At 36.5% G+C, this 20878-nt stretch overlaps 1 protein-coding gene across 1 annotated transcript in view; it reads left to right on the top strand.

The window, feature by feature from the left end:
* Pola1 (DNA polymerase alpha 1, catalytic subunit) overlaps positions 1–20878 on the top strand; it is a 357662-nt gene that overhangs the window by 254624 nt on the left and 82160 nt on the right. Inside the window, exon 36 of the mRNA XM_045140429.1 lies at positions 10062–10155. Coding sequence (XP_044996364.1) covers positions 10062–10155 — 94 coding nt within the window. The remainder of the gene's footprint in view (positions 1–10061; positions 10156–20878) is intronic.

The following is a 20878-nucleotide window of genomic DNA, read 5'->3' as shown; positions in this document are numbered from 1 at the left end:
TTTGTTTGTTTGTTTGTTTGTTTGTTTGTTTGTTTGTTTTTAGGTAGTTTCTTGTTGTAGCACAGGCTGACCTGGAATTCACTCTGTATTCTCAGGCTGGCCTCAAACTCACGACAATCCTTCTACCTCTGCCTCCCAAGTGCTGGGATTAAAGGTGTGCATCACCATGTCCGGCTAAAATTAGAAAGTTTTGAATGAATATTACTTTCTGATTCTAGATTTCATTGAGTCCTTTTAAGTCCTTTTAGCATAGTGTGACTTACAGAAAACATTTTAAGAAGTCTTTGTTGTTCTTAAATTATTATAGACTTTATCTCATTCAATCCTATACCAGCATTTTGTATAATATGCCATCATTTATATAGTATGTAATTTGTATGTACTATATATCATTTGGCCATATAAATCTACAGCCTTCTTGCTATGGACAGTCATTCTCATTTTGAGCCAGGTTTTCTAAGGTTTTTAAAGTAACCATAATTACCCTGTTCACTGGCCCAATCAGGGTTCATTAATGAATGATTTCAATTTGATGAGCTCTGTAAAATAAGGAAAGTAATCCCAGTTGCTTCTGGTTCTCCTGAGACTTAAAAAAAAAAAAATGTGTGTGTGTGCGCGTGTGTGTGTGTGTGTGTGTGTGTAAATCACAGAAAACTTTGAGATTGTTCTACCTTCTTTGAGACAGGGTTTCTTGACATTGCAACTGAACTGCCATACTGCAAATGGTCCTTCAAGGTACATGTGCCACTTTGCATCTAAATTTATGTGGTTGCTGGGGAATTGAACCTTGAGCCAGTAGGCTTTGCAAGCAAGCACCTTTAACTGCTGAGCCATCTCCTTATTTCCCACATCAAGAGCTATTATTGAATGCTTTGGAAAGTATCACATACTATAGTGCAAAGGACATAAAATGTTGGTTTATCATAACCAGTTTATTGAGTTAATTTATTTCGTCATTGAGTGTGCACATTGATGAAATCTAAACATGAATATGACACTAAATACGTCATTATAGTATCAAGTCTGAATCACACAAAATTTTTTTAGAAAATCAAAGGTAATACTTGCTATTAAAAAAAAAAGCCAAGCGTAGTGGTCCATACCTTTAATCCCAGCACTCAGGAGGCAAAAGTCAGAGGATCATAGTGAGTTTTAGGCCAGCCTGGGCTACAGTGAGACACTACCTCAAAAAGAAAAGAAAATGTATTAAGAGGCCAAGGAGATGACTCAGCTGTTAAAAGCTGACCCAGGTTAATTTGCCCAGCCACCCATGTAGTCAAAGGGCTTTTGCTTGCACTAGCAAGAGACCCTGCAAATAGCAGAAGACACCTGGTGTTGACCTCTAGCCTCTATATACACATTCACACATTTGCAAATAAATAAATCAAAATTATTTTTAAGTTATAAAAGCTCAGTGGAGTGTTTGCTGTGCAAGCATAAAGACTTGAATTGTGATCTCTAGCACCCAGATAAAAGGCTAGGCATGATGGTGCATGCCTATAATTCCAGTACTGGGGAGGCAGAGACAGGAAAATTCCCGTGACTTCCTGGCTAGCTAGTCTAGCTGAGTCAGTGTCCTCCAAGAGACCCAGTCTCAAAAAATAAGGTGACAAATAATAGAAGGAGACTCCTGGTATTGACCTCTAGCCTCCACATTCATACACACACACACACACTCATAAAGCTGGGTGCAGTGGTGTATGCTTGTACTCCCCATGTACTTTAGGAGGCTGAGGCAGGAGGATTGTAAGTTTAAGACCAGTCTGGACTACATATAGCTAATTTCAAGCCAGCCTGGACATAGTGAGACCATGTCTCAAAATAATAACAAAAAGTTATAGAAAGTAGATGATGGGAGGGTTGTTTAGGTGTGGTACAGTGTTGTAGAAGATGCACCCACTCCACACTATAAACTTGTGCAATCTTATGTTTTCTTCTCTTGCTCTCTGATGGAACCTAGCACCTGCTGAGTGAAGGAACAATTGTCTCTGTGGTAAATATAGCTGCCTCATGATATGATGGTGACATGCTTGACTAACATCCTATAGCTTGATTCAACCATGACCAAATTCCCCCATTTTACCATCTGAAGCAAATTTTGTTCCAAGATGTTTCCTGGCCCAGAGTTCAGCTGTATTTGTAGGTCGAATTAAAGGTTATATTTTATCCTAAATGTTATTCCAATTTATTTACAGTGGCTGTTTACATTTATTTTAGTAACTTGCTATTTACTCATCACAAATCCTTAGAGACCAGTTATTAAGTCATTATAAAGCCATCCAAACATTCTAGATGTCAGTTGTACCTGATGCTTTATGCATGGAGGTAGGAGAGGAAGTAGAAGGTAATTTATATTTTGATGAAATAAATATATTTGCGTTGTGGCCACTGGCTCTCCAAGTAAGAAAACAATCAAAAGCTGGGCGTGGTGGCACACACCTTTAATTCCAGCACTTGGTAGGTAGTGGTAGGAGGATTGCAATGAGTTTGAGGCCACCTTGAGACTGCACAGTGAATTCCAGGTCACCCTGAGCAATAGTGAAACCCTACCTTGAAAAACCAAAAAAAAAAAAAAAAAAAAAAATCAAGTTGTAGTTTGCATCTAGTTTATATATAGAAAGAAATTCTTAAAACTAGTTATAGAAAACCTTTTCCCAAGCAGTATTTTATATAGTGATGCCATTCAGTTTCATCAATGGGAACATCAGTTAATATGTTATAATCAAAACTCTTAAAAGTTTGTATATAGCACATGTGAACGTGTCTTAACTTTTCTTTAAATGGATTTCTATTTTAATAAATCAAACATTTAGAAAAGTCCCTGAAGCATGCAGATGGAACACATTTCAACAGCACTAATTTAATCATACTGGTTTGTTCTGTAGATGTGGAGGTTAAAATTATAATCTGCAGAATATCATTCTGTCTTCACATTTTACTTCTTCATATATTGATATTGATAAATCTGATTTCAGTTGTCTACCTCAATACTTATAAGTTAAATATAAATAGACAACTTAAGGTGCTAAAGGAATCTAAGGGGATGACTTACAGCTCTTTTATTTGTATCTCTTTTGTTTCTTCTTGTTTGAATTTTGTATGTAGATTTTCATAGTATGAGTGGCCCATCCTTACACATAAGGGAATGGACAAATTGAGACCTTTTTTTTTTTTTGGTGTGGTGGTTAACCTACAAATATGACATTACAAAAGCAAAAAAAATTGAAGGGAGGACAATAAATTCAAGGTATAATAAATAAAATCCTAGAATTGTCCCCAATCCCTGTGAAGGCCCCATGGCTAATATTTGTGTATTTCAACATCTGCAAGATTGATGCCTGCCCTGTCTCTTCTGATGGAAATTGCCATGTGCAGAATGACTTGATAGAAAATGGTGTACATTCTATATAATCTTCTAACAGCAGAATGCGACCAGTGGCACTTCCCCTAAAAAAATAAATTACCCGAAATTTGCAGCACATTCATATTCAATTTCATCACAGCAGATGCTCATTAGTATGTTGTTATTAATTGGTATTCACTTTAGGTTTTGTTTAAAATGAAGATAATAATTAGGTTTTAATTACTGCATCATTCGTGGGGGGGTTGTCTGTGGGGAGAGAGAAAGAGTGAAATGCCTCTTAAAGCACTGAAACATTCCCTCATGCTTATTCAGCAACGTGTATTGCCAAAGACTTTGAAATTCATCTTTATAAAAAAAAGGATTCTGAAATGAAGAAATTACTGTGTAGTTTTTAAAGCCCATCGTTATCAAGAACTTGCAGTAAATTGTCTACTTGATGGACATACTGAATCAAATGATAATGTGTACCACCATTCTTTCTAATCAAATTACCAAAAAGACTTCTTGGAAAAGTAACCCTCACAAGCGGCTGATTAATGAAGTGGTGGCAATGTTTTGTATTAGAATTAATTGAAGTAATCCAAATAAGTTGTTTCTGTAGCCTATGGAAATAATTTCCTTTGCAAAGAAGTACAGTGGAGTTTTAGCAAATCAGTACTTTTTTTACCCTCTGTTTTTGCATATTTGAAAAATAGCTAAGTTAACATAGATATTACAATTAGATGGCTAGAAAACTATTTTGATTCAGTAACGTGAAAACTAGCAAAGCTTATCTCAGCCTTACCACAATTAAGAGTAATAGTTTATATAAGACCTAAAGTTGTAGGTAAATGAGGGGTATTTGAATTCTAAAGGCATATCTTTAGTAAAACTGAATAAATGGCAATTTGATATCATCAAAAAGGGCATTCATGTTCAAGAATTGAAACATTACTTAGATAAAACTTTCTGGAGAACCTACAGTAGGCATGGAGTTGTTAGGTTGTATAACCTGGTACAAACCTAAACCTTCCAGGAGTTTGTAATCTAATTGATAAAAATAGGAGAGCTATCATGTATGAACTAGGCAATGGTACTTTCTGTATAGTGGCTCATTATTTTTAAACATTCCTAATAGGCTTGTGAGCCCCATTTTATATATGACAAATTTGAGGTGCGAATCAGCAGTTGAAAATTTCTCAAATGGTGACCCATGATATAACTGAATTTTAGAGCAAATTCATTCAAACCCCAAAGCCTATGATCTTTCTGCTATTCTAGTAGTTGGCCATGGGGAGTGACACATGGAAAACATTAGAAATAATTCAAGCAACTAATATTGTACTATTAGGTCATGTGATGAGACTGAAGTGAAAGGTACAAGACAAATTTTGAAGTCCAATTGCACACCAAGCCCTGATTTAGGCACCAGCAGTACAGAGTGCAATACACCTGGTCCCTGGCCTTAGAAGCTCAGATCTTAAGAGGTATGGGGCCTGATAATTCAGTGGTATTTTCAGCAAAGCTAGAAAGATAGGCTGGAAAGGTTCAGAACTGAGTGGGTAAGGGTACCCAACTTCCTCAGTGTTACAGGAGATAGTGATAAGGGTAATGGGTAAGTGATCATGCTGATGAGGGAGTTTAATTTCAGTGAAATACTCCTGGAGGGATTGTAGTCTTGTGTGGCAAGGTTCTGTTAGGGGGTTTTCAGGAAAAGCCAGTTTTTCATGTCTATCAGTATACTTTCTGTTCTTTATCATTGCCAGCATTATTTAGAGTGTTAGAATCTGTTTCCTGCTGGTATGCATAAAGTTAATAGTATCTCCACCTTTTTGCAAAGTAATGGAGATGAATATACCTTCATTGTATTTTAAATTTATAGTCAGTTCTCTATTATATGTGCTCATAGTAGAACAATGATGCTTAATGATGAAAATGCTTTGAAGATGCATTTTGTGCTCTTTTTTTTTTTTTTTTTTTGGCAACCCACTTCCCTTCCTGATTTGAGTGTTTCAAGCTTGACCCAAGGGAGTTTAATTTCAGTGAAAATATAGCAGGTACCATATGCAAGGAAGCATACCTTGCACATTTCAGGTGTTGTCAGGTCACGTCTGGAGTGATAAGCCCACCTTTTCATACCTCAAGGAGTTTTATGCAGGTACATGCTATGCTTACAATTCAAGTTAAGAAAAGGATACCTTTAGCTATTTTTTTTTTCCTTAGGGGAGAAGGAAGAGGAGGCATATAGAGAGAATGGAAGAGAGGAAGGAAGATGATTAGAAATCATGCCAGAGATGGAGAGATTGCTCAGTGGTTAAGGCACTTGCCTATAAAGTCTAACAACCCAGGTTCAATTCCCCAGTACCCATGTAAAACCAGATGTGCAAAGTGATGTATGTATCTGGAGATCGTTAGGAGGCAGGGTCTCATTCTAGCTAGGCTGGCTAGTACTATAACCACTTTGAATGTCAAGATACATTTATGTGACCTCTGACCTAGCATTTCCACTTGTAGGTATTGTAATCAACAGAAATTACACATATTCAAAGGTTTGCACAAAAATATTCACAGTAGCACCACTCTTACAAGCCCCCCCCACAAAATAAATTCTAGATGCTTTCTAAGTACCTGCTCTCCATAGGATGAATGAATTAATTGTGGTGTGTTCATTCAGTGGAATACTTTACATACATTATAATAAATGAACTACTGTTAGACAAAATACCATGGGTAAATCTAACAAACTATGTTGAAAGACAAATCAAGCAGAAAAGGGTAAGAACTGTTTGAGGCCATGCACATGAATTTTTTTAGGCAATTCTATCATCTGTGGGGGGATATGGAGAATATGTAGGCAAGAAACAACAGGGAATGCTGGAGTGTTAGCAATTCTTTTTCTCTGGGTTCTATCACAGAGCTGTGTTCACTTTGTGCAAAGAGCTATTCATTTAGATGTTGCATTTTGGTGTATAATTGAGTAAAAAGATGAAAAAATGCAAGTGAGGTTTACCTTTGCCCTGTGTTTTGTGTACCAGAAAGTATATGCTCTCCTTGTCTTGAAATAACTTGCCTGAATAAGCAGGCATCTTCAAAAATAGTTCTTATGAAAACTTCTCAGGCTGTTTTGCTTAGCATAAATTTCTTTATCTTCAGCTAGGATGGAGGGATCAGAGTCCATGATTCTACAAGTATCTCCAATAGAAGCAATATGTAGCACAGCAGTTTTCATTTCAGACTGCCCGCTCCAACTATGCAGGAGCCCTTACAATGCCCATATCCTGCACTCCACCCTACATTCCCATTTACTAGTTCCAGGGGTGAGGTTTGAACAGCAGTATTTTTTAAAGCTCCCAGGGTGACTCTGATGTGCAACCAGGGAGGTATATTGATACAGAGCCTCATCAGAAGTCGTAGGAGAGAGATCGAGTAATACTGATAAATGGAAACTGGTCTGCCTTTCACTATGAATTACTTTGGCTCAACAAAAAGTGTGAAATTTGCATTTTTCATGTAATCTGATTACAGAATACATAAAGATACATTTAAAAACATTGGCATTCAAACACTTCTCCCTTCATTTCTTCCATAGTCTTTGCCAAGTGCCTTCCCCGTGTGTGCCAGATAAAAAAGCAGATTTCATTCCCTACCTGTATGTGTATATGGGCATGTGAGTGTGCCTATGGCTCACACTTATTACTCTGGTAACACTCCAAGTAACTAACTTGAATGCAGAGTGTGATACGCACAGTAGCTATTTCAGCTCAGCATTGTCCTTACTAAATCACAATCGGCCACTTTGGTTCATGATGTTCTAACTATAAAAGAAGACTGAAAGAAGCCTAGGCACTGTGTTGAGTGCAATTTTCAAGGAAAGAGCAAGAAATCGAACATTTTAAACCAATAAGTGAAAGCTGGAGAGAGAAAGAAATGTTAAAATATCATCTTATTTTCTTGAAGTATTTTCCATCCAATCTTGAACAGCTAAAATGAGCATTTAAGTGTGAGGAAAAAAACCCACTGAAGATCTCAGAGAAGACTAGAGGGTGTCAGGTTTCTTGATTAGAAGAATTTATCATCAAAGGCAAAAGAGAAAAGAGAGTAAAGACTTAAAAAAAAAAAAACTCCTGGTGATCACAAATTAATGGTACAAAATCAAGAAAACAAAAGTAGGTGTTATTCTTCTTCATCTAAACTATAGTTTTCTGCTTCATGTGTGTTTTTAAAAGCCACTTAATTGTATTTAACATTGAAAATCGAATAGGGCCTTTTGTTTTCAGCCAGTTTACTAATTGCAAAATATGTTAGGAATCAAAAGGGCAGGAGGTGTTGGTATATTTTTAAAAAATATATAACTCCTTTTTTTATTTTTTCCCCTATTTTCCTTATCCATTTAGGCAGTGACTTTCAATTAGCCTGCCTACTAATATCAGGTCACTAAACTCCGTGGCTGACGCTTTATTCCTTCATGTGGGTTGTCACTCGTTTGCTTCAGTTGGCTGGCAAAGGTTGTTGTATATCCATTACCAGCAACACAGCACTTTGCATTTCTGAATTGACAAGCAGCTATATTGACCTAGCGCTTATTATGGGTCAACAGCTGCGTTAACCAACGGAAGGACTGAGGGGCAATTAAAATGAATTGGCAAAAATATATCTTCCTAATTTACTCCAATTTGTTATTTATGCTAACATTGTATGGCTTCTATGGTGACACTAAACAGAATGGACCCAATAATGGCAATTAACATAAAAATATAATGGCTAATCAAATTGACAGCAACTGTTTCTCATCATCTCGACACACAATACATTATCAAAACAAACTATTATGAAGGAGGTAATTTCAGTGTTCTATTCAACCTGCAGCATGTGTGCAGTCAGGGAGATGTGTACCAGCAATTACTGCTGAATCTAAAAAACTAAACAAATAACTTAATCGCTGTCGTCCTCTTTTTTTCCCCCCAGGAAGCAGTAATCAGGATTCGCTAAAAATAACTGGTGTATAATAGTATAATGATGATGCATATTGTAGAATAGCTAATAAGAAATAAAATAGGCCTTAGGTGTATACTTTTTAAAATAGGTTCAGGTAAAGAGAGACTCATGGAAGGGAATGCACGCAATAAGAGACAATAGCCCTGGCCTATGAATAATGTCATGTGGTTTATTCCTGCAGCTTAATATTTATAGATACCATTTGTGATGGCCAAAGAAGTTTAAACTAAATTTAGTAACAAATTTTATAATGGAGTGAGAAGGAAGGTGAATCATGGGTTCTAATAACTGAATTTCAGTTACCTCTGTACCCAGTTAGGTTGGCTGTAGTTTATCTTTGAGAGCCATTTGGCATCCTTAGATCTAATACTTACCCAAAGAAATTACTTTGAGAAATAATGCCTATCCCCTATCCAGTTATAGATAGTGGTTTTCCTAGTCACAATCTACTCTGGAGGTATCACCTGTCCCTGCTGCATGGATTGTACAAATTACATGGCTTTTATAGTCATTCATTGATTCATTCATTCAGTTAACACCTACAGAAGGACTATGCCATGAGTTGAGTGTTTATGCATCATCACTGATGCTGAACCTCCTGCACAGTAGGCATTCAATTAGTATTGGGCATATCACAGGTTATTCCAAGGCAGAAAGGAAGAATTGGTAATATGTTTTGTTGTTTGAGTTTCTCATTTGAGAAGTTTTGAATGTTTAGTTGTTTTGCCCTGACTCACCACCACCACCACCACCACCACCACAATAAAAACTGAGGCTCTAGCACATTGTTCTCTAGCTGGAGGGTTTAGTAGGTGTCTATCCCCACAAGAACCTGTAAAGAATTCTTATAAAACAGTGATTTAAGGTAAATAGAAATGTATGAAATGTATTCAAATATGATCACCAAGTAATTCCTGTACTAGTTGTTAAAATAGGCTATTTTAGTCTTTTTCCACACATGGTAAGATTTGGTTCCTTAAGAGAGTACACAGTTCTGCTAACCCCAGCAACGTCAGCATTCAGCATGTTGGCTGAGTGAGTAGTAGTTTAGACACATTTCCTATGCTTTGTTGAGTTTGAACTTTCCAGTGCCATGAAATTTGCTTTGACTTTGATCTGATAGAAAACTTTGGTTATTTCATTTCACATGCTACTTGTCTGAGGTCATGCATTGTACACTTCAGATGAGCACAGAGCAAGTGGTCAAGAGTTTCACAAGTCTGCTTTATTCCTAGTGGTGTGTCTGTGAGCCAATCAATAGCAAAGGCAAGATTATCACCACAAGTCAAAAAAACAAACAAACAGGCTTATACAATAGCAGATATGTTAAACAGTTTTTGGAAATTGTTTAACTTCCTGCTAGTGTGGACAGATCCCAGTTAGGAAGCACAATACCACTTTTCCCAATTAATGGTGCAAATTGTCATAGGTATATAGGAATTTACAATTTGACAAAATCACTTTTTTTGACAGCAGGGGTAATCTTTCTGTAGCTTCTTTGTAAGTAGTAATCTATGATCAAAGTGGCAGGATTTATTCTGAATTATGAAAGGTACATATGCTATAGGAGGGGGACAAACCATTAGTATGATTCTCTCCTTATTCACCCCTTTCTTTGGAAAGTGCTTGATATGGAAGTTGAAATTAGGGAATACAGTCTGCTGAGAGTGATCTTCATTGCTCCCCTCATAGTAGTATTCATTTATTTTCTGTTATATTGCAGTATTCTGACAAGTCCCTGTACACCCAGCTGTGCTTTTACCGGTACATTTTTGATGCGGACTGTGCACTGGAGAAACTTGCTGAACATGAGAAAGGTACGTTAAAATACTGTAATTACCTTTGAGTTTAAAGTGGAAATTTGCATCATAAAAGCCAGACCTACTGTGTCAGGCTGTTCACACAGCATCACGTTGCTGTCTCAGAAGTAGGCTGTAGGGGCCTATGTGAACACAGGGATCCCCTGCATGAGGGGCGGTGGCATAGGAATCCCCAGATTTGGCCCCCATAGCCTGTCTCACATTGTTCTCTATTAAAGTAAGGCTTTTGGGGGAGGAACAGTACAAAAAGGACTCTTTAAATGCTATATTTTGAAAATGCTATTTTCTATAGAGTTTAGTAATTGTAATAAAGTAAGCATAGGCAACGTGATCATTGGGCCTACAAAAACCAGATATTACCATGAAAAAAATAGACCTGGAGTGTGTCTCTGCTGTTCACTAAAAGCCTAGGTTCATTTTGAAAGAGAGGAGTGGGGTGGAGTTCTTTTATTGACTCCATCCTAAGAGAGTGTATAGGCGCCTCAGCCCATATGATCAGATGCTGCCTAGAGCCCTCTGCACCTGGTGTTTCCTTATACAAAACTTGGAGTCACTGTGGGACTTAATGGGTCTGGGATAGGCTTTGTTACATAACTTAAAGTATTTGAAAATGTCATGACAAGTGCATGTTTTTTTTCTCCTACCTGAAAATCACATTGACAATTTTTTCTATTACCTGTAAAAAATAAAAAAGGCAAATTTACACATTTTTCTTATTAGTTACCTACAGAGTGTTTATGTTGTTTGTCAGTGAATATCAATTCAGGGTTTTGTTGGTCGGTATTAGGGCTGGAGGCAACCTCAACAGCATATAAAAACCTACAAATATTGCTGGATTTCCTCACATAAGAATCCCCATGCATCCCTTAATTTGGTCTCACTGTTTTCAAGTCCAGTCATAATTGACTTCACTTTTTCTACCTATATGGTACTCTAGAAATTACATTTCAGTGCCTCAGCTTCCTTGATTTATCTTTCCTTGGATATAAAACATTTTATAACTCATGGAGGACTTGATTTGAAATTAGTATTTTGTCTTTACATGTTCAACAACCACTTTGGCTATATTCACAGCATGTTTTCCATGCATTAGTAAAGTTTATATAGAAATTCCTTCTGTCTGTTAATTAGTAAGTTTAATAACTTCCACCATGGCTAATCTCTAGCCCATATTTACTTATGATATCATTAGTAGCTATTTTCCTTTTGCTCCAAGGACTTTTCCTTTATGGTAGTTACTGTGTTGGGGGAATTAAGTACTGGTTCTCAGGTAAATGCATACGTTTTCTTAGAATTATTACCTCTTTGTAGGTATTAGCATATTAGTGCCTGTGTCCCCATTGTCTCTATGTACCCCTATCCTAGGTTGTTCACTATACTGATCATGTTTTTTTTTTTTTTGTTTGTTTGTTTTTGTTTTTTTTTTGAGGTGGGGTCTCTCTCTAACTCAGACTGACCAGGAATTCACTGTGTAGTCTTAGGGTGGCCTTAAATTCCTGGCAATCCTCCTACCTCTGCCTCCCGAGTGCAGGGATTAAAGGTGTGTGTCACCATACCTCGCTTGTTCACTAGATGCTTTTAGACTTTGAGAATATAAAATCCTATTTCATACAGTTTAAGAATTCTTTTCAGAGAGGCTAAATTGGTCTCACATGTTCAGCAGTTTCAAAATGTCCATTGATTCTTGGACATATGGAAAGGAATGCGCTGGAAAGTCATTCAATTCTCCAGAAGAATGCACATGAGTTCTCAAAAAATTAGAAGGGCATAAAGTAGCTACTTGAAAGGTTCTTGATTGGTTGGCAAAAGAGAAAAAAGTATTGTTGGGATCTATACATTCATGGTTTACTGTAGCCCTTTTTACAAATTTAAGGACTAGGATGCTTGTTTTGTTGCTTACTTCTAATAAACACACTACAGCGCCAGTTAATCCCCCCTCCAAAAAAAGGCCATAAGTTAATTGACAGGTTCTTTTACATGCCAAAATTCTAAAGAAAATAAAACATGAAGAGTACAAAATAAATGTGTCTGACAGAAGTGGGGTTATAGGCATGAGCTACCATGTCCATCTTGGAAGTGATTTTTTATTATTTATTCATCTATTAACTGATTATACCCTTTTATTCCCTCTCCTCTTTTCCTGTTTACTTAGCTATATATTTTAGAAAGCTCCCTCACCCTGATAATTTTGATGGCAGCCAAGTTTGAAAACCCCTGCTGTCCTGGGCACCCTAAACAGATCTGTCAGATGGCTTCTAAATAAGAGAATTGATCACTACAAGTTGTTGTCCAATGGGGGGGGGGGGGGAGGATTGAGAACTGAGAACATTCCTGTCATATAAAGGGAACAGTAATAAGGACTTTCCATGAATTTATGGAATATGGCATTTATAATATTCTCTCTCTCACTTTATAAGTTAGAGAAAATTATTTTCTTCTGATTTGCTATTCAAGGGAGACCTGCTATAAAAATAAAATTTAAATCCATGGGAACCAGAGGGCAACATATTTATTCAATTTGGACCAAGGCCAAAGCACCAGTAGATGTTAACATCAGAAGTCTTGTGAAAAATGACAGTCATTACACACAGTTACATCACTGAGAATGAAATCTAAGCATCATCTGTCAACAAGTGCCCTGTAACTGGTGTGTAAAGTATTTGCGGTAGACTCTAGTTTACTGTCAGTACCTAGCAACATTTCCTTCACTAAGATTGTTTTACCATTTCCATTAGAAAGCCCATATTTTAAGGGTTGTAACTGGATGGTGGTTTTAATTCTGTTTGAAACTCAGCAATTTGACTTGGAAAAAACACATACAAATTATTTGAAAGGGCTTTATTTATTTTTTGCAGTGAAAAGTAGCTCTGTCAAAGCTTTTTTTGTACTTTGCTTTTAAATGAAAGTTTACAGGCCATTAGTCCAGAATGTGAACTCACCCCATTTGGTACGTTTCCCTTTGCTTCAAATGGTAAAGGGTTGTTACTCACTTTGGTGAAGTGTTTACTGTATATTTATTGTAACTACATAAAATTTTAAAATTTTTATATCTGTGGGACTTTGGCATTATTATCGTAACTGCTCCAGAATGTACACAGATGGCATAATGAATCCAAAGGAGGTTCTTAATGGAACATTGTGGTAATATATGAAGTAAAAGTCCATTTCTAAGATGGCAGCAAAAAATGGTCCTATTTGATTGCCTCATCCCGTGGTGCCTTGGCCTGAGCAGATATAAGTGAACAGTTTAGGAAAAACTGAATCAGTTCAAATCTTTGCAGGAGAGAAAACAAAAAATATATTCTCTTTCTTTAATATTCTATTTGTTTCTTTGCAAGCTGACAGAGGAGGGGGATGGGCATGTCAGGATTTCTAGTCACTACTAACAAATTCCAGATATGTTCACTCTGTGCATCTGCCTTTACATGGGTACTGGAGAATTGAGAGTCTGCTTAAAAAAGTGAAAGAGGGCTGGAGAGATAAATGGCTTAGTGGTTAAGGTCCTTGCCTGTGAAGCCTAAGGACCCAGGTTATATTCCCCAGTACCTATGTAAGCCACATGCACAGGGTGGTGCATATGTCTGGAGTTTGTTTGCAGTAGCTGGAGGCCCTTGCCTACTCATTCTCTCGCCCACCCCTGACTTTTTTATCTCAAATAAATAATAAAATATTTTTAAGAAGTGAAAGAATCTGAAAGTAATAACGTCTTTTTTAACCCAGGAGAGTTTCATATAAGAAATGACTAACTTTATTGTGTATGGTAATTTGGAGATTTCTCAGTGTCTCAAGAATGGTCTTTTTTTCAATTTTTAGCATCTGATTTGTTTCCTGAACTTCTAAAGCCAAAGCAAATGAAGTTTGTTCCTATGAGAAGTATTCAAGTAGTTTTAGAATTTGCCTTGTTGAATCCTTACAGAGTAGTAAAAATGAGGCTTTGTCAGAGTGTGCCGATCTGGTCTATGTTTTCTTGTTTGGTTTATTTTTGTTTGTTTGTTTTTCTCTCTGTTCCCTTAAGTAACAGCTGCCATGGTCCATGTATTCTTATGCCATTCTCAAGCCCATGGGTTGGGTTATTTCTCTGAAAAACATGAACTTTTGAGACTAGACATTTCTGTGTTTAATAACTAATACCAAATAGATAGTGAAGACACCCAAAATGTACCAAAGGAGAAATCCAGAAGCTGCTGAAAATTCAACACTAATGGAGACTTAAAGCACACCTACCAAGGCTCAGTGAATTTTGCTGAAGATGGGGTGGAAAGGCTGTAAAAGCCACAAGGTGGGAAGAAGTATCCAGAGGCATTGCCCCCACCCCACAATGACTTACTACTGCTCCCACAATGACACATAACCCCATGGTTGAATACCAACAATCCCATTAAGGAGGGTCTTCAGTGGAGTGGGGTCAGGTAGGAGAGAAATGGTACCAACATATCATGTGTTCATACATAAAAAAAAAAAAAATCAACACATGCCAAGTATTCAGAAAGATAATGTTCACTCAAGATTTGGTTTGTTTTTAAAGTTATATATTTTATAATTGTAAAAAATAATTTTCTTTGTAAAACAGATATTGAGATGGGTAAACCTTAAACTTGATTGTCCTTTCATCATTTTATTTTCTTACAAATGAGTAATGCTCTGAGTTTTTTTAAAACTATTCTGATTCTTTTAAAGGCATTTTCATGGTACAAGGTTATGACATGGTAATTCACAGCATAGATAACCACCTATTTATGACTAGAAAATAATTGTGAAAATATATAAAGAAGTTTAAAGCCAGGCAGAGTGGCACATATATGTCTGTAATACCAGCAGGTAGATTGCTGCAAGTTCAAGTCCAGCTTGGTTTACATAGTAAGATCCTCTGAGGTTGGGGGTAAGAATGTTGTAAATATGTTTTTACTGTTACTAGCCATTACTTAGTTTTATTTGTTATTGGCTTAAAGAAATACGCTATAATGTTAAAGTAGAAAACCAGGTAACTTACTATGATACTAACTTGTGGTGATTTGCAGGTTAAGAAAATTAGTAGGATGTGTTTATAGTCATTGTTCCTGGCTGGATTATAGATAATTGTTACTTTCTTCTTTATACTTGTATGTAATATCTAAGTTATACACTTGGAGCATTGTTTATTTTCATAATAAAATCAGAAGCAGTAAAATTTTACAAAGAAACAATTTCACTTAATTTACAGTAATCCTAATGATCCACAATTGGGAAAGAAAACAACATGCAAATGAATTAAAACCAACTTTTTCTTTTATATTTTTCCTAAGTCCAATACCCTGTTATTCAGAATGTGTTCAGTATATTAGCTGCATAGGCATCAGTTGGGAGCTTGTTAGAAATGCAGAATATCCTTTCCTTGGCTCTTACATTCTTTCCACCATCTCTTCCACAATGGACTCTGAGGCTTGGAAGGTGTGATTGAGATATTTCAGTGCTGAGCACTCTGTCACTTCTTCTCAGCACCATGTTGCCTTCTGAGTCATCCCAAGGTCACTGCCATCTGAAAAGAAAAGGTTCTCTAATCAAAAGTGAGAGTAGAATTAATATACGAGTATGAACATTAAGAGAAGTACTTACTGGACAGTTCGGTGAGCATAGTATATACTCTTAGCCAGACAGCAGAAGATGTTACACTCCTAGGGCTCATAACTACCCCCAAAGGAAAGGTAGAACTCCTTACAATGTGCTCCTCCAGACACAAAATGGCGTGGTTATCCATGACCTCACAGCACCTGATACCTACACAAGACCATCATAATAGGAAGAAAAGATTATGACATCAAAATAAAAGAGACTGATTGAGAGGGAGAGGGGATATGATGGAGAGTGGAGTTTCAAAGGTGAAAGTGGAGGGAGGGTGGGAATTACCATGGGATATTATTTACAATTATGGAACTTGTCAATAAAAATATATTTTAAAAGACATGCATAATATCAAACCCCCCACCCAGACCTACTGCATCTGCATTTTAACAAGATCCTCTAGGTGATTTTTAGGCATATTAATGTTTGAAAAGTACTGGTGGAAAATGTTCTCCCCTCTTTTTTTTAATGTGTGTGTTAGCCATTTGTAATTCTTCCTTTGAGAACTCCCTATGTAGTTCTCTGCCCGCTTTTGGAGTGAGTTGTTTGATTTTTTTTTTTATTATTATTGCTTAGCTTTTTGAGTACTTTGTAGATTCTGGATATTAGGCTTCTGACAGTGGTATACCTGACAAAGATTTTCTCCCATTCAGTGGGTAATCTATTGGCTCTGCTTATTGTATGTTTGTGCAAAAGCTTTTTAGCTTCCATTGGTTGAGTGCTTGTTTAATTTCCTGGGCTACTGAGTTTTGTTCAGGAAGTCTTTTCCCACTCCTATATTGTAGAGAGTGCCTCCTATTTTTTCTTCCAGTAGTTGATGTGTTGGACTTGATTTTTGTGTATGGAAAAATGAGTGGGTCTAATTTCATTTTTTTTTTTACATATGGTCATCCAATTTGTCCAACACATCATTTGTTGAAGATGCTGTCTTTTCTCTAGGTTACATTATTGGCACTTTTGTCAAAGATCAAGCAGCTGTAGTTACTTGACCTTAGGTCTCTGGGTCTTCAATTCTGTTCCACTGGTCTATGCTTCTATTTTTATTCCAGTACCATGCTGCTTTTGTCACTGTGGCTTTATAATATAGCTGTATATTGGGTATGGTGATAACTACCAGAAGTTTTTTTTGTTGTTGTTGTTGTGTTTTCCTGAGGATATATCCGAGGCCTTCTGCCATTCCATATGAATTTTGAGATCATTTTTTTCAATCTCTGTGAAGAATGATGCTGGTATTTTTGTTTGTTTGTTTGTTTTGGTTTTTCAAAGTAGGATCTCACTCTAGCCCAGGCTGACCTGGAATTCACTATGGAATCTCAGGATGGCCTTGAACTCATGGTGATCCTCCTACCTCTGCCTCCCGAGTGCTGGGATTAAAGGTGTGCGCCACCACGCCCGGCGATGCTGGTGTTTTTATTGGTATTATGTTAAATCTGTGTATTGCTTTTGGTATAATTGCCATTTTCACAATATTAATTCTACCTATCCAGGAGCATGGGAGATCTTTCCATTTTCTCAAGTCCTCCTCTGTTTTTTTCTTGAGTTTTTTTATTTGTTTGTTTGTTTTTGTTTTCATTATATAGGTTTTTCCTATCCTTGGTTAGAGTTATTCTAGGGTATTTAATTTTTTGTTGCTATTGAAAATGGGACAGTCTCACTGATTTCATTCTGTATATATTTGTCCTTTGCATATAGAAAAGCTTCTGATTTTGTGCATTGAATTTGTATTTTGCCGCTTTGCTGAAGGAATTTATCACCTTTAGAAGTTTTGTGATGGAGACTTTCAGGCCACTTATATATAGGATCATGTCATCTGCAAATAGGGCTAACTTGACTTCTTCCTTTCCAATTTGAATCCCTTTTATTTCTTTCTCCTGTCTCATTGCTTGGGGTAGTACTTCTAGTACTATGTTGAAGAGCAGTGGTGAGAGTGGGCACCCTGTCTTGTTCCCAATCTCAGTAGAAACTCCTTGAGTTTTTTTTTTTCCAATTAAGTATTATTTTCAGCCTGTTTTTTTGAAATATATTCTGTAATTAAGCTGAGAAAATACAAAGGTCTGATGAAGTATAAGAGAGGGATAATAGCATGAGCTTTTCCACTTTCTTCTTAACTAGAAAGAACAAGGGAGAATTGAATTAGTACTTTTAAAACACTTTTCCAACTCTCAAGATTCGTGGCTCATACAAGACAAAATTGGAATGAAAGTCGGCATTCACTTTAGGCAAGAACCATTATGAATCCAGAGTGAAGTTTCACCCAGTCATACTCTGGACCTGATCATAATGTTGATTAGCATATTTGTAAGTATTAGGAAGTCTTTAAGTAGAGTTTTAAATGGAATTTTTTTTTAATTTTGTGATGAAAAGTTTAGTTTGAAATTTACCTTTCTGGCTAGCTGATTTTTGTGCATAGTTTGTTGCTCATTATGGTAACGACACTGTTGTTACTTTCTGGTAGTCATATGGAGCCCTGTCACACAGATTTGTTTGTCTGAGCAGTACCTGTTTTGGTTTTATTTTGTTTTTAACTAAAGATGACTTCACAGCGTAGCAAAAGAGAAACTACATTTCCCATGCAATTGTCACCTTAATTGCTTTGCCCTTAAGTAGAAGTGTTTTACTGTACATTTTCTATCATCCTCTTTAGTATCAATAAGGTAAGATATAAAGTTGCCATATGTTTATTTGGGCAGCAGACTTGTGGATTCTAATTATGTACCTTTTCTTTCGACCCACTTCTGTAAGTATATACCCAGCCTTTGCATTTTATATGTACATGGGGACCAAGAGGCATACTATAATGACAGACATGTGACTTGTTTTATAAAATTGTTTCCTATTACTGTCTTTTCAGTGAACAGAATTCTTTTCCCTTTATAGTGACAGGCACAACAGCACACACAGGGACACTAATGGTGTAGTATCTAGGTGATACAGCTGTGGTTGGTGGTCTTCATTTGCAAAACATGTCATATTTTTGAGGAACGAGGGTGGGAAGAACCTGGTAATATTTTCTTTCATATACTTTAAAGAATATACTACTATCATCAGTGAGGGAAAAATATTAACCAATTTTCAAGCAGTTAGATCATAATGTAAGCTAATCACTTTATTTTTGAAGAAAAGTATTTTTAAACAGTGGAGCTGGTGAATTTACTTTTAAAATGTATTGTGCTTACACAGTAGATGGTTTTATTTCCATGATGTTTTTTACTACATAATTATACATCTTAATTACGTAATTACTATCATAATTATTATGTAATTGCATGTACTTCCACTAATTACAAAATCAGGAAGTGTAATTATCTAGTAAAAACTTTATGAAATTTTGTGCACTAAAAATTACTTAAAAGGCTATTCCAATGGTCTAGTAGAAGGCTTACCATGGTTATTCTTCTTAGTCATGGCTTTAGAAGTACAAGAAGGACAGCTCCAAACAGATTAACACTAAATTGAGTCTTGTAATATAGGTCCTTTTGAGTTCAAGTCATGGAGCATTTTAGTTTCCTTATGATTTCAATGTTGTGATAAGAACTTATCTTATATTTGAGGTAGGATCACAGAAACTGTCAGTTTAGTGGACAGTTCTTTCTTAGGAGGAAAAAAAATGCTAAGTAGAATCAATAATCAAGGCATTTAGGTTACAAATAGCCAGGACTACTATAATTTGGAAATAAGATAGCTTATTTAACTCTCTGCCTTTAAAAGAAATAATAAGTCAGTATTCTGCTACTTTAGTTTGTGAGTATTTTTCCAGTTTATATTTACTGAAATTTGAGCAAACATATCAAAAAGGCATATTGTTTTTTCTACCACTTGATGTCAGGCAGCTTTTGAGACATAAACATAAATGCACAAACATGTAACATCAGACCCTAAATAAAGACGGAAGGTTTAATTCAATAAAGCTATGATGACTTTACCATTCAAAACGACATACAAATTGCACAGTGAAACAATAGTCATGACAGCAAATTAGATATGACATCTAAATTACACTACAGAGAGAAATCCCAGAACCATTTTTGGTCTGTAGGAGTCTATTTTAGCCCAGGTTTTAAACCCAGCCTAGAGACTGCTTTATTATCTAAATGGGATAGTGTTGTGGAAGACTAATTGGAGGTTGGATGAATTAATTGCACATTAATTAGGAGGAAAGGGCTTATAATACTCATGGTAGGAAAAAGAATAAATTCTTTAAGTATCTTGATGAAATGTACTGTAAGTTTCAGGAATGTATTTTAATCTCTTCTTGGTCTGGAAGATTAAGTGTAGGAATGAATATTGATATTTTTATGACATGTAACCTGTTCTAACCTAAATAAAGCATTTTGGAATTAGATATACTCATACTAAATTTTCTTTCACAAGTTAGTGTTTTTCACTATGCATGTGTTGAAACAAACACTTAAATGTATTATGATTACTTCTTTTAAAAATGCAGCCTTAGCCAGGCGTGGTGGTGCACACCTTTAATCCCAGCACTGGGAGGCAGAGGAAGGAGAATCACTGCAAGTTCGAGGCTACCCTGAGACTCCATCGTGAATTCCAGGTCAGCCTGGGCTAGAGAGAGACCCTAACTTGAAAAACCAAAACAAAAATTGCAGCCTTACACAGCCCTCCCCCCACTCACACACAGTGTCCCATTGAGACTGAGTGAGGCCTTTGTGACCCCAAGTGAATCCCATAACCCCACTGAGGAGGGCCCCTGGCAAAAGGGAATAAAAGAGTATAATCTGTTAAAAATAAATACATTTTAAAGGTACAGCCATAAATAGTAAGAGGTTCATGGGCTGGAAAGATGGATTAGCAGTTAAAGCGCTAGCCTGCAAAGCCTAAGGACATAGGTTTAACTCCCCAGGACCCATGTAAGCCAGATGCACAAGGTGGCGTATGCTACTAGAGTTCATTTGCAGTGGCTGAGACCCTTTCGTGATGATTTATTCTTTCCCTTCTTTCTTCTCTCTCTCTTTCTCTGTCTCTCAACTAAATATTTTAAAAAAGGTTCACCTCTAATAGCGGAGGCAGATGACATTTCATTTTTCTCTTAAAACTTCCTAGAGACACTGCCTGGTTTTTTTGTTTGTTTGTTTTTTGGTGGGGGGGTTGAGGTAGGGTCTCA

The sequence above is a fragment of the Jaculus jaculus genome, chromosome X (genome assembly GCF_020740685.1).
Source record: "Jaculus jaculus isolate mJacJac1 chromosome X, mJacJac1.mat.Y.cur, whole genome shotgun sequence".
Classification (NCBI taxonomy): Eukaryota; Metazoa; Chordata; class Mammalia; order Rodentia; family Dipodidae; genus Jaculus; species Jaculus jaculus.
This window is presented reverse-complemented; position numbering and strand designations above follow the sequence as displayed.